This window comes from Blennius ocellaris (genome assembly GCF_963422515.1).
Source record: "Blennius ocellaris genome assembly, chromosome: 11".
NCBI lineage: Eukaryota > Metazoa > Chordata > Actinopteri > Blenniiformes > Blenniidae > Blennius > Blennius ocellaris.
In genome coordinates this window covers 9,172,938-9,187,804 of record NC_137660.1, presented here as the reverse complement: position 1 = coordinate 9,187,804, position 14,867 = coordinate 9,172,938, and the positions used below count along the sequence as shown (strand labels likewise).

The window sequence follows — 14,867 nt, the reverse complement described above, 5'->3', positions numbered from 1 at the left end:
AAACTTCAATGGATACTGTAGGATCGACTTAAAAAGAAAGGAGGCTTTTACGAGTTAATCGTTCTCCTCGTTTGCCAAATCACAAACTGGAGAAGCAGCTGGTTGGGCACGTCGATCTGCTTTCCTTAATATTCACACAATAGTTTCAGAGGGGTGCTTTACACAACTGCAGCGACTTCACCACAAAAATTCATAGCAAACTTGGTTTATTATGTTCCAGTTTGCAATGGACTAAACTGCCGTTTCTGCCAATCTACAAATCTGAAACGTTTCCAACTGACAAAATCGCTACAGAGACGGTTAATGAAATGAACGCCTTGTGGTATAAAAGCAGTTTGGCTTTGCTTTTCTCCTGGAGAGGTGGCTACCAGCGGACGGAACTCCACCTGTGGCGTATTAATGGATTGGTCATAGTTTAGTGAGGCACGCATCTCCTTATATAAGGTTTCTAAATGAGCATGCCCTTGACTTCAGTGGCCCAAATAGCTGTAAAGTTGGAAACTACACTTGGCTGCCTGGCGAAGTGAATTTTCCAGTAAAGAGCGTCAGGTAAGAAGACCAAACAAGAACAAGAGGACAAAAGTGCAGGGACCTACATCATTATGTCTAGTTTTCCCCTCCAGAGTACAGCCTCACTGTGCATTTTTTTTTTTTTTTGTATCCGTTTTGACAGTTACTATTCCACTTAACTCCTGTTTAACTTTTCAGAGACTGGTGAACTCAAGACCTGTCCTTTTCTTTGTTTTAATTCTTGCGATATAAGATCTTTAAACAAGCACTGACATGGACAGTAGTGTTTTAATTCCATTGCATGCAATACTGTTCATGAATATTTGAGAAATTGTCTGCTGCATGTTCAATCGTTTAGCTTTTGACACTTTTTGAATTTTATTTTTTTTATGGATGCACAAAGGGAGCAGCATCTGCCATTTTCTTTATATGAAACTTGGAATAAAGCTATTCCACATTCCATGAGCCTGTATCCATGCTACCTGTGACGCATTCAGAACCAAATAAAGATTAGATTCATTAAGTGTGTTGGAAGTTTATCTCAACTGTTTTGTTACTGCTTCTTCTTGTACTCAGCCCTGCAAGACCCCTGGAGAGTGTCGCCCATTTTCAGGACGCAGGTGGAGGGAAAGGAGGTCAGTCTGACCTAGACCGCTTTACCAAGTCGTCATGGCGACACTACAACAAACAACGCCATATGTACTTTGTTAACAGACCATTAAAATTACTTTTCCGTGAGACTAGTTATTATTTTTAGTAATTAGTGACGTATTCACTTTGTTGAAAAGCATTGTACTCATTACGTTTCTACCTCGTGTGTTTGAAATAAATCCTAAACCAATAAAGTAACTGTACAGACAGAGGACCAAACTGAGGCTCAGTGAAGGTATTGGAATTAACAAATCTCCCTTTTTGACTTCTGGCATCATAATTAATACATTTTCACTAGTTCACCAGTGTTAAAAACACAGTTTCACAGATTGGACACTGAATGCAGAGCATCAGTCATGACAGCTTTGAAGAAGATGAAGGAGAAAGAATCTGGGACGTCTTTGATTTTCACTTCAGCGCAAACTGTAAAAATAAACCGGAGGCTCATATGATGGAAATACCATTTATTGTAAACAGCACAAACACTTTCTCACACAGAAGAAAAAAAAGAAATATAATGGCACAATTTTCTTCAACAGAGCATTAAAAAAAAAAAAAGAAGACTTTTTTTTGTATATGTAAACACAAATGCACAGACAAAATGTTTGGTGATGATTTAGGTGCAGTTTCTTGTCATTAATGGACAGGTGAGACATAAAACTGTGTAATGTCCAATCTGATTCCTCTCAAGAAAAAAACAACAAAAAACAAACAAACTACAGATATTTGTCATAAAATGTGGAAGTTTTTAGAAAAAGTACAAAATAAAATATAAATAAATACGAGACACTAAATCACCTTCGACTATATTACCTTAGTGGAGTAATAAAAAGATGATTGAAACTCAACCGGGGTGAGATTTCAACGAGAAGACTCGACTTGAAGGGGCGGGGCGTCGAGCCGGAGCGAGCGCCAACTTTAAGGTCACAATCCGTCACACCTGCTGGACTTGGTCCAATTATCTAGACCAAAATAACAGCAAAAACACATTTAGACAGAGAATGAATGAAGCTCGCAGTGTGGCTGCTTTGTTAACTGGGTCGATTGATTTCTCTTTGGAAAGTTCCGAATGAGAGCGGAACCCCAAAAAAAACAGTTTCCAAACGGTCGTCCTTCGTTCTCGACAATCACGAGGAGTGGATATTCGCAGGCCTGAACTCCTTACCTGTCCAGGCGGTTCACCACGTCTCTCACGGTGTTGATGAGAGTCTCGTGTTCCTGGGGGCTGCTGACGATGACGCTGTGCAGCTTCTTCATGTACGAGTCGATGGTGTCGAGAGTCGGCGTCTCTCCGCTGCCTGCGGGACGAGCGACGGACCAATCTTAGAAAAACTGTGTGCTGCCTGACATTTCTTAAAAAAGGAACAGGAAGGACTAGTAGGGTTAAACCAAAAAAAAAAACAAAACCTCATCAGATCAGAATCTGACTGCAGATTTAAACAAAATAGAAATAATGTTGATTTTGAACACAATCTACCTTTTCAGCGAGCCCGAGACAAACATTCACACGCTTGACGAAGATCGAACACATGTTCTTCGATCGCGACTGTGGTGTGGAGCTCACACTGAACTAATTACATGATTCTAAGTTTAGAGCTGCGATGTCGGTGGTTAACATCACCAGAGACCTCAGTCGTCTCTCACATCAATTAATAAAGCAGCCTAAAACAGTTTGAGAAAAAAAAAAAAAAAAAAGAAGAAAACTGGGGAAAACTGGGAAAAACTGCAAACTCACTGCAAACCAACTTTGAGTTACTTGTCTATAAAGCACTGAAAATAATGTCTCCCTGATTTATTGGTCCATTATGAAGCCACCGAGCCCTCAGACGTCCCAGGATCAAACCCAAGCAAGCAGAAGCAGTCCCTCCGCTCTCCAACAAACCTAATATCTGAGGAAACGTCTTTTAAATCTGAGCCTCAGTTTCCTGCATCTCACCACCGAAGACAAGTCACTTCACGTGAAGGTTTTTATTAATTAACCATTGTTTTTAGCTTCTGTTTTAATGATAATGAGTTTTACAGCACGGCTTCCAAGACAACATTCATAAATAAAAATGTCAAAACTTCTATTTCTTTATTCGTTTACATGACAACGGTGCTTGGAACGACGTAAAACGCAACTTTATGAGAGTTACCCGGAAGAGCAATCCAACTTCAAGGTCTGTCCATTAGAATGTCGGCGTACTTGTTACCGTTTATAGGATATTGTTGTCTGCTGCGTGTGCGTGGTTTCATTACAAAAACAACCAACAACACCCACTAGTGGCCCAACAAGACAACTACATGATTTTAAGCGTTGCATGTAAACGGATATCGTTTTCAAAATGTTGCCATATAAACGCAATATTTTGCTGAAACGAAATCACAAAAACGACACGTTTTCACTCGAAACGCTATTGTGTAAACCGGGACTTGTTTTCCCAAGTTCTTGTACAGCGTCCTGAGCTTTTCGCGGCTGCTCGGTCCTCAATTTGAAAACTGGGAAAGTAAAAGGCGGTAACTTCTTCAAAATGTTCTAATGACTATGTTAATATGTATTTGACTGAAACACATTTAATCCTGACATTGTCAACTAGTTTACATCTGTGAGTAATATGTAGTTGACTTTGTTATCTTTCAAATGAAGTTTATTACTGGATAAATGACAGATTCATTAAGCTGTTTAGCCATGGGAAATGTTCTTAAGTTACAAGTTAATTATTTATCGGCACCTTCTCCCGAGCAAAATCTCCCAGCCAGCGACCCGATGGCCAGATCTCAGCGCCTGCTGCCATCGCCTTTCACTCCGTGGCTCTTGTGGAACAATTCAAGTGGCGTTATGTTTAATTTCCCAGTTTGCATCTCTGCTGTACGAGCAGGGAATTCAAATAGGTGTGGGAGACGCTCGCAGGAGAAAATGCGGTGGGTGTGATCTCGGCACGGAGTTCTGCTTGTGTATAAAACAAGTACAAACAGAGCGCTGGAGACGTGCCTCGCGCGAGAGCAGAGGAGTTAGGATGGATTCGTGGGTTGCCTTACGCGGACAATCCCGAACTGAAAAGCGAGCGGCCTGTGTTGAAACGTGCGGATCAAAGGCGAAGAGATGCTGGAGCTCAAGGCGCCACAGATGCGGCGAGTACGCCCACGTTGGCTCCTTTATGTATTAGAGCGTGGTTGTGGAGAGAGGGGGATTACTACGTTTGTTTGCAGGTGACTTCCTGGTGTGAGACATCAAGTCAGGACCAGTTCAGACGCTTGTGTTGCTCAATAGAAACACACAAATGAAGCCACGCCGAGCTGCAAAAGTAATTTTGGGTTCATTTTCAAAGCACAATGCTCACTGACATACACAGAAGACCATGAAACTCAAAGGATTCTTGTCACTTATTGGAGAAAATATGTGATTCAAGGTAGTGCGATGGTTGAGAGACTATATCTTGAGTACAGATCCCACATATCCTGAAGCAACCTGATTGGGAGGATTCCAGGCTGTTCAATGACCCTCGTCCCTTTGATTTAAACTATCAATCCTCCACTGAAGACATCAAAACTCTTTGTTTGTTTGTTCTTTGGCCTGTTCCAAACTTTAACTCCTCGACCAAACAACACAGCGCCTGTCAGGAAGATCTTTTATTGTAAAGCGGTTGAAAGTCTGAAGTGTGTGACGATAAAAGAGTCTCTGTTACACGAACTATTCGTCCTCACAGAGATCATGTAGCTTTTCTTGTGTTTCAAGTCACTTCCTCAGCTAGAACAGGAAGTCCAGTATAAATCCAGACGCTCCTCAATAATCCTTCAATTCTACAGCCACAGTCACACTGCAGGTTGCAAAGCTGATTTCTGTTATTTTGTTGAGGGTGGAGCTGCTCACATTAGCATTTAAATGCAACTTTCATCAGACTCCAGTTTCAATAGTTTATTCAGCACAATGTGCTTACAGAAGTACGGCATTCGTCAGATTTTCTGTCCCTGGAAAAGATCTGATCAAAAGTAGGTCGCTCTTAAATTGAGGCAGTTTCATTTGAAGCTCCTGGTTTTTTCCCCTGATGAGGTTGTAGAGAATATAGATACGTATAGCATATACAAATAAGAGGATCTCAGCAGTGTTGTTGGTACAAAACCCACAGTTTTTAATGTACCAAGTTATCCTGTATTAAAAATACTTGTGAGCCATTCGTAAAAAAAATAAACCATGCAAGAACCAGTTAAAAATGTATGGCGTTAAGGTTGTTTTGGTTATGATTATTGTATAAATACTCTGCTGGTACCTCATGTTAAATACGCAGACGGGCTCTTACAGATGCCACGATTGACCTGTGGGGGCAGTGTTGTGCAGTATAGCTCATGTTTTACCAGCAAAAGGAACATAGAACAGAAATAAGGATTTCTTCAAGAGAAACTGTAAATGTGTGTGTGGTTACAACAAAAAACATCTACAACATTACCTCGCCTGGAAATCAAGACGAAGAAGCTTCGGATGACTTGTGTAAACGGTTTAGAAAAGCAATTAATCCTTTCCCCAAGATCAAATTTAAATACTACCACAGACATAAATACTTATTGGAGCAGATTTGAGCCGATTTCATTGAAACTTTGTTCGACGTGAAACCAACGACGCAGAGTGCCCTCTACTGGATGTACTGCTCAACAGCAACACCAACGTAAGGGACGCGTGACAATGTCTGGAACGCACGTAGCAATTTACATCCATAAAGAAAGAATATCAGGTCCTGTTAATGAGGACTGAAGTCACATTGAAAAATATCATAGTTACAATATTGTTCCTAAAAAAGGATCTATAAGAGTGGCCTGGGTCAGATTATGGAAAAAGAAAAGTTGGATTTGTGCTGTTCAGGCTGTCATGGAAATAGATAAGATTAATAATGGGAGGAAAATAGGTGGAATTGAAACACGTGCAGGGTGAATGTAGCCTAATGGCACGAAAATACAAGATAAGTGAAACACATCAGTGATAATAAGACGATAAACAACATAACTGTGGCTGAGTTCGAGGGAATGAAAACGTTCTCTGCGGGCCATGTACGTGGCGAGTGGACGGCGGTGTGGGTTCTCACCTGGCAGAGGGACGGTGGTGAAGCTGGAGGTGAGCGCCTGGCGCAGGGTCTCCAGGTGCTGGTGTAGCAGCCCGTTGCGCCCCCTCTCTTGCATCACGTCGCCCTCCAGCCGGTCCACGGCGCCGCGCATGCTCTCCACGTGCTTCTGCAGCGCCGCGTTGCGCTCCTCGTACTCCATGTTGGTCTTGCGGAGCTGTCGCATCTCTGCTTCGCGTGCTGTGAGTGTTTGAGTGAGGGGGGGGTAGACAGCGAGATCAGAAGGGAGCTCCGGCACGGCTACACCTTGATCAATTTTTAATTTGCTCAGAGAGTTGAGGACATGAGTGAGCGGAGTAACTATTCTGAGGCTAAAGAGGGGGTGGAGGAGCCATGTGTTTGGAGAAGCAGCTCTTCACCTTTGCTGTGGTTGAGAAACTCCTCGGTGAAGATCGGGATGTCAAACACCGTCCTGTCCTTTCCCTCGGTGTCCTTCTGCAATACGGCCACAGACGAGGAGAGAGAGAGGGGAAATGAGATAAGCCGCGCAGCGAAACCACTTGGCCGCGCGGACCGACAGCCGGAGCCGCCCATTTATCACGGCGGGCTGCAGGTGGGCGGGTTAATTGATTTCATACCCGGCCGCGGGGGGAAAATACAGTGAAACAGTTGACGGAATGAGCCGGCCGGAGTAATTCCATCACTTCCACAATATCGCAGCCTCTGAAATGGTTGGCAGTAGGTTTTTGTGAGAAGAAGGTGTATTCAAGCAGCTCAGGTTTCATTCACTCTGCCTTCCTTGTTTGTGAACCGGGAGACTCGGAAGTGGAAACGCTGCCCGCTCCCACGTGAATGCCAATTCCACTGAGGAAAAACCTCCGCTCCGACCCTCCACAAAAGGAAAAGCCCTTAATTGTGTGCCAGAACTCAATATAAATGAATTACAGACTCGGTATGAGCCAAGTGTTTGGATCACAAAACACGGCGCCAAAGCGGATTATCAAAGCCTCGGTGACGCAACAATAAGCACTTTATGTGTAAAGTGAGACGACGGTAAACACACAAAGCTACAAAAGCAAAAACACTTACTAATGACCAAAACAACGAAAAGGTCAATTTAACACAAACCTGGAGTTTTAAATGAGCTTACTTGTAGTGACGTTGGTATGAACACTTAAGCAGTCTCAGGTGAATGTTACTTGAGGCTAAGAGTGACAATATTACAAATGTGTCACAGAAACACGAATACAACCTAAAACTATGAAAACAATTTGAATTTCCCTACTTTTCGAAATCAATTGGCCTTTGAATGTGATCCGATCTACATACAAGTCACAAATATGCACAAACCCGGGGGGAGGGGCTTAACCTAATGTTTTATAGTTCATGTAAGTTATTAAACATATTCTGACTAAACTATATTAGAAGAATTTGCAAAATATGACATTTGTTAGTGAAATAAACACAGTTGAGTCTGTCTTTTGTGAGGTGTGTATTGTGCATGTTGATATCATAATATGCTCATTTTGCAGCTCATCAGTATATACCCTGAATGATGGGCACTGCCACAGTATGTTTACAACAAACAGCAAAAAAAAAAAAAAAAATGTCTGATCAACTCAAAAGTTACTTTTAAAGTAACAAATGGTCTAATAATGGTCTTCCTGACTCTACATGACGGCCATATCTGCTTCATGTGGCCTCGCCACAATACCTGTGAGCAGAATGAGTTCCATCACACTGAGAAGATCTCATCCCTCCACCAGGTTTTCCAGCTCAATAAGCCGGCAGTTGAAGGTGGAACGGAGCTTCTCTTCTGCTTCGTCTTAATCTCTTTAGAAAACCCAGTACGAGTGTGTCTGGGTAAGAAAGAGCTACTGACCTCGTGGAGAGCCTCGTTGGCTACCTGGTGCCCCACATCTGGAGAGGAAGGAGAGAGAGGAGGGGGGGGGGGGGGGGGAAGAGGACAGCGGATGATTCACATTTTCTGTGGCTCAGATCGTAAACTGACAAGAGTGAAGAAAAGTTGAAAACTGCACTCTTAACTTTCTCACATTATTTCTGCCATAACATGGCTGTTCGGGACATTTATCCTAAAATCAGCACAGTTCTGACCGCGTGTCATGGGAAACAAAAGCGACAGCTTCTTGGCTGGAGACGGAGCCCGTTCTTTATCGTCTGACCTACAAAATCGTAAAGGAGCCGTTCCCTTTCCATTTGCATTGGCGGAGCCGAAAAAAGAAAAGAAAAAACAAAAATCCCGGCTCGTACGTTTTGATGCCAAGTTTAGCAAAACATCCCAGATGTTTTTGAGCCACGTCCTTCAAACTCATAAGTCACGCATTGAAAAGCAGAATCATTCAACGACATAGCGACTTTTTACACCATCATTAAACTTTGTTACTATACGCTAGCAGATTTATGTGCACAGTTTAGGAGGGCTTCACTTGAGGGTGTATTCTAGGATCGCTTTAAATTTCACTGCCTGCATTTTTCGTACAAAAGTATTTGCTACACAAGCATCTGTCCTTCTACTTGAGTGAAGAATGCGAGTCCCGTTCAGTTAGCATTGCAGATTCAGGTCCATGTGAGTCACGATTTGTCCACAAATCCACTCCCAGCCCCCCCGCGCTCCCTATCGCCAGCTTCCCTTTCAGCATACTTCCTCTCCACTCTCAAAAGGCTTCCTGACCCGGCCTCACCTCCTCGGTGCCTCTTGCCCTTCTGCTTCTCCTGCACCTTCCTGGTGAAATGCTTGTAGGCCTCGGTCTTCTGGTACTTCTCCAGCTCCCTCATGTAGCGCTCCTTGTCCCGCTCCGCCTCGTCCAAGTACCGCTGGAGAGGGTGACGCATACATTTAAAAAAAAAAAAAAATCACACGGGAGGAAGCAGTTTAGAGACACAGGATGAAGCAGGGATGGCAGGATGAACGGAAGTCATCATCTCTCATCAGGATGAGTTCCTTATAGACAAATCCTCCACTTATGATAACCAACCTTTACCAACTTTTGCACTACAAACAAATCGATATCGTTTGTCGACCCGGCTGACCCGTGGATGTCTCTGCTCATTTTTGATTTATTTTTTGTTTGTTGTTGTTTTGTTTATGGCAACAACTCGCATATAGTGTCTAGTCAATGGAATAACATCAAACCTGCCAATTCTGCTGAGTCGTGAGGGGAGAATTTGACAATATTTTCAAATGTGTGTGATTTCAAAATGATGCTTCTATCACGACAAGACAGGAACTTTATCCGTCTGGTTCTTTCTCCCACTGGAGGGCCTAACTAGGCCACAGCGCCGTCAGCACAATCTGTAGAAGGACGTCAAGAGTGTGAGTGTCAGGGTTTGTCAGCTCCGGGAAAAAAAAACCACTGACTGCATTGATTCTTGCAGACTTTGGTTCCCGCTGCTTAAAAAAAAAAAAAAAAAAAAAGAGAGAGAGGGATAAAAGATAGTCGGACCCTGTTAAATCTGGATGGGGATCATTTTAAAGTGTTGCATGGATCCGACTGACTTTGCAGCCCAGTCCTGCAGCGCCGCCACATAGCAACACAAGCCTCAGTAATCAAAGGCTTCCCCACATTTTGCTGCTGGCTGCAAAAACCACGGCTCTCTTTATTACCGTCCACACTTTTGTTTTGGTTTTATTTTCTGACTTCCAGGAAGAGTATAGCAATCCTGACCTGCTTCTCCTCGGGGGGCAGCTTGCTCCACTCGTTGCCCAGCATCCTGGTGATCTCTGGGAAGGGCACGTCGGGACGCTCGGCCCGGAGCTGCTCGCGCCTGTCGTTCATGAAGCGCACGTAGCCCGTCAGCGGGGCTTTGGGCGCGTTGCTGTCCTTCATCGGCTTCTTCCTCTTCCTCCCCTTGGTCCAGCTGCCGCGTCGCGGTTTCTGCAGACACGCAAATATATTCAAAACAGGGACGGGATACTATCTTTACCCTGTCTTGTCTTACTGCAGAAAATGCAAATCAGTAGCATTTTGTGTCAATACGTGTTCGTAAACTCAGCCACATGTCCTGTATTTAGTCAATTCACGGTGAATACTGAACGTGATGTAGTCATATCTAAGTTTCCTCAACAATCTCTTGGTACACATGTATGTTGCTCAATGGTTCGGGATTATTTTGGGGTCCTCTCTTCATTTTATGGACACCCGAGTTCAGAGGGATAAACTAAGGCCCCATTTATACGACGTGTAACAAGTGAAAATAGAAACCTTTTGAAGTGTTTAGGGGTGCTCAGAGCCACTGAAGACGATACTTTTTGAAAACGCTCTGTGGAAACGGGTGGGGAAAAAAAAATGCATCTTCTCGCTGTGATCACACACACAGCTGTAGTAAATAGTTGTTCTGCACATGCATGAGTAGATGGAAAATAACAACAATGTTTGCCTCCAGAGCGTCAGGACTCCTCGTCCACATTCTCCGGGAACTTGGTAGTTTTATAGTTGAGAGTCACTGTAATGACAGTCCAACTTGGTGGTCTGTCCATACGAATTACTGTGTACTCGCCATTGTTGACGTTTGTATTTAATTTAAACATGTTCACACTAATTCTTCTGCGCCGCATTAGCGTTTTGTCCGGTCAGTGTGAAAACGGCTTCGGAGGACTCCAGTTGGAGTTCCTCGGTGATATAAATAGACTTTTGATGCTTTGACCTCTTACCTCATCTCCATTTCGCTGGCTGTTACTGTCGGCGTTGGCTGCAGGAGACCCCGTCTGCTCATCCATGACTCCTGCGAACACGCACAGGAGGGAAGTTGGAGCTGATTCCAACACAGCCTATGTTTATTTCAGACTTGGACAGGTCAGCGATTAGTCAGGACGTTGGAGCCGAGACACACGGCGATGGCTTCAGCTTTTGGCTGCGGGTCTGCTGTGAGCCTCATTGTCATTGGGGATGCTGCCGTGCCAGGAAACAGGACAGGAGAGCATTGCTGCTGCAGTTCTCCCTGTATTCTGACCGGCCACATTTCCTCTCATAGAAATGTCTCGCCACAATCAATCATTATCGAGTGAGCATATGAAAAAGAAAAAAGAGAAAAAAAAACATAACCTTTGCCTCTTAGATGCGATTGTGGCCTAATTCAAAGCACTGTGGTAGTATTTCCTTAAACATTTAAAATCAGACATCTGCCTTAAAAAACAACAACAAAAAAGCTCATCAGTCTCACTCCGCTGTGAAGTCATGAGATGAAGCGTTCTCAAAGCCACTTTAAAAACCACGAGCTCATTTAAACACAAATGCACCCAATTAATAGAGAGATCAGTTCTAGATTAATCCGCCTGCTGACTCAGAGGGCTCGCGGAGCTCTTAAAATAGGAGCAAATATCATGTTCCTCAACCTTTCACCTCTTCGCTCTCAATTACCAGCGGGGGAAATACAGTCTCTGCATCCTGGATGTGGTTTCTGACACTGTGCCATGAAATATGGTGGGAATAGTCACACAGGAATTAACCAGTCTGCCACAAAAAGTCCATTTGGGAAAATAATGTGCAGGAAAAAATCCGCAGAACATGGTCGCGGTGAGGAGGGGTTTCCTTTCACACTGAGGTTTCAAATGTGTCTGAACTCAGCGGCTCAGAAACTAAAAGTGACAGTAATGACACCTATGACCACTTTTGTCAAGCTATTCTTGACAAAACAAGGAACTACTACAGCAGATTGATACAGACTAAAACCGTAAAATGAACACGATCTTGCAAATATACAGTGTTTTAAATCAATCAGAAGGTGGAAATGGAGACTAGAGAGGTTACAAGAGGTTTTCAGAGATGGACGGGTGAAAAAATTTGATTTATATAGGTTTAATAAAACTATAGTGAACACACTGGATAACCTGACATCCATTTAATATGTCATTAGTCATCAACTCAAACAAGAGACTGATTTTACCCGTTTCCCCCCCTAAACTGCCTCAAAGAGAGGCTGTGGATCTCTTCTCCAATGGCTGATCCAATGCCAAATGCTTGCGGGCACACCCACTGTCACAAAAATGAAATTAAAAAAACAACCAAAAAAAACAGGAAACTTTGACATAAAAGCAGTTTCTGAGGGCTGCTCGAGCTAATAGACGGTCTCTTATTCTGATTTTGTTTGACATGCAAAACCAAATTTGACCCATTGCTTTAGACCAGCGTCCCATCATCTGATAGGATCATTCTCAACAAATGCAACTCGAAAAAAAAGTCTGTCTCTCTGAAATCATACTTGCATATCGATGATCAACAGATTTATAGGCAACAAAAACCAAAGAAGACTGAGATAATCCAGAAGGAAAGCAGGAAACGCTGATCTATATAAACATTGGCCCGCCCCTGAAAAAAGGGGGACCGGCTGTGCTGCGGTGCCCCCTGCTGGATCAGAGCTGGTAATGCACTCTTTATAATGTATTTGATGAAATGTTGCAACCAGCAAAATCAACTTGCTTGCAAGAAAATGTGCACTGCAGTGTTTACTTGGTTTTCTCTACTTAATAAATGAGTCATAAAATGATTTCCAGCGCGTTAAAATCTCCCGATCACACACCAAAGGAAGGAATAGGCTGACTCGTGAATTTAGTGGAAGAAAAACGTATAACGGAGTAAGATTATTGGTGATATACAGCTGTACTGTGCTATAAAGGCATATATCGCCTGTAGCATGGAGCAGCGTCAACGTGAAGCTACACATGCGAACCAAACACGATCAACGGCCCATTTAAAGGCGGGCGTCCCCTCGAAAGCTGGCGATAATTCCTGATATTTGGTGGACATACTTGAGACAAGGTCAATAATTAAGGAGACATTAATCTTAAGGTTCCGCTTCAGCACATTGAATCGATAAGCTAACAGCTAACCGTGTAAACGGCTTCATTCAGGAGCTGGTTCGAGAGCTGTTAGCTGTCAAATCTCCTATTTAATAAGCATACATGCATGTATGGAAACAGTATTTATCAGCAATGAGGAGCATATCGAAGAAAGGATGATTAAAAACCCACCGTAGATGGAAACTCCGCAGCTGAACCAGCCCGAATTATTCTCCTAATCAAAACAATACAGCAGCCACCGTATAGAATCAAACTATATAGATCTTTGGAACAAAATGTCGCTCCGTTTGGGCGTCGAAAAACTCACACAACAGCCTGAATTATCATTAAACGAGTCTTCATTTCGTATAATTTCAAGGGAATATACAAAAGAAAAAGAACAAGATGCCTAAACTCCTCAAAAAGGTCCAACCCCCGTTCTATGTGTTCCATTTCTAGGATTATTTGTCATCTTGCTTCTTCTTCGTGAGAATGTTTACACACGAGGCTCAGTGTCAAAGTGAACGCTGCTGCTGCCCCATCGTGTGTTCTTTGTACTACAGTTCACTGAGTAATTTAGAAACCTTTCGGTGATTCACTTCAATTCAATTGTATTTCTATTGCACCAAACACAACATAGTTATTTCAATGCACCTTTAAAGAGAAAACGCCAACAATTCCCCATGAGGAAACAAGTGACAGTGGAAAGGAAAAACTCCTTTAAATGCACAATGAATATACTGTATTCACCCACAGTTATTCATATATTGTTTTAATCTTTCCAGCATCAATCGAGTGCACTGACATAACAAACCCAAAGTGTCAAAACACACCAGTGATCTAGCAAAAGTGGCAATGCATTATTGCAAATTCTGCAAACATCATAAATCGACACCAACCTCACTGGCACTCAATGAGTTATCATCTATTTACTTTATTAATTGAAATAATAAAAAATAAAAAAAATTGTGAAAATGACAAATATGATCATCTGCCTGATAAGCAGGAAGTAGGCTGCACATTGGATCTCAAAAGAAGTGTCAAACAGATAAAATGATGAGTTTTTGTTTTTGTGGAGTCAATAAACTTTGGTCACACATCTCAAGACCTGCATGGAAATGCAGAAAGAGCAAATTAAGTCAAACCTTAAGTCATTCAGAGGATGTTGAGGTCACATATCAAAGAAAAAGCACAAAATACAATAAGACACTTCTGGGAATCTGGACCAAACCTGAAACTTCCCATTGCTTTTAATGCAGGAGAAGGGCTTCGGTGAGGCTTCTTTGTCCTGGTGAGGGCAGAGAACACAAGATTAAACTTTGCATTAAGTTGCAAAGCAAAACCAGAGTGTGAGCGAGGAAGAGAGAGTGAGAGAGTGAGAGAGAGAGAGAGAGAGAGAGAGAGAGAGAGAGAGAGAGAGAGAGAGAGAGAGAGAGAGAGAGAGAGAGAAGACTAATGCTCTAATTCCAAATTAACAGATTGCAAATCAACAACCGGGCGGGAGTAACCTAACTGTAGCTGCAGTCTAATTGAAACTTTGATTGCAATCTCTTTCCAATTATCCAGCTCTAATCCAGCCTCGTCCTCGGGCTCATTACACACAGGTTGGGCGCATCAGGCCGCCTCCTGAAGTTCAGGAAATAAAGTCAAGAAACAGAATGGTGCCATTTAACTATAAGCACGGTGGTCATATCCTACGGACATTAATCATGGAGACATAACAAATTGAACATTAAAACAAGCATTGCTTTGCTGTGTTTAAGTACTGCTCTTATTATTTATATGATTAAAAAAGTATTTGGAAATTTAGGTTTGGCAAGATCTAAAATTAATTATTAACAATAAAGGAAAAAAGATCAGGTTAATCCTTTTACTTAATT

The 14,867-nt window shown here is 42.7% G+C and overlaps 1 protein-coding gene across 2 annotated transcripts; it reads right to left on the bottom strand.

Moving 5' to 3' along the window:
- Window positions 1-1,610: 1,610 nt before the first annotated feature.
- hmg20a (high mobility group 20A) lies at window positions 1,611-13,339 on the bottom strand (the record flags this gene model as incomplete). 2 transcript variants are annotated; one of them, XM_080505230.1, is made up of 9 exons in its annotated part: window positions 13,180-13,336; window positions 10,864-10,934; window positions 9,878-10,087; window positions 8,894-9,026; window positions 8,074-8,111; window positions 6,611-6,686; window positions 6,216-6,431; window positions 2,327-2,459; window positions 1,611-2,123 (listed from the first exon to the last, which is right to left on the bottom strand). In XM_080505230.1, exons 2-9 carry the CDS (start codon window positions 10,927-10,929, stop codon window positions 2,120-2,122), a joined length of 876 nt encoding a protein of 291 aa, XP_080361356.1. In that variant the 5' UTR covers window positions 10,930-10,934; window positions 13,180-13,336. The 2 variants fall into 2 exon arrangements, with proteins under 2 accessions (XP_080361356.1, XP_080361355.1); XM_080505229.1 differs by lacking the exon at window positions 1,611-2,123 and having other exon boundaries at window positions 2,323-2,459; window positions 13,180-13,339.
- Window positions 13,340-14,867: the final 1,528 nt, after the last annotated feature.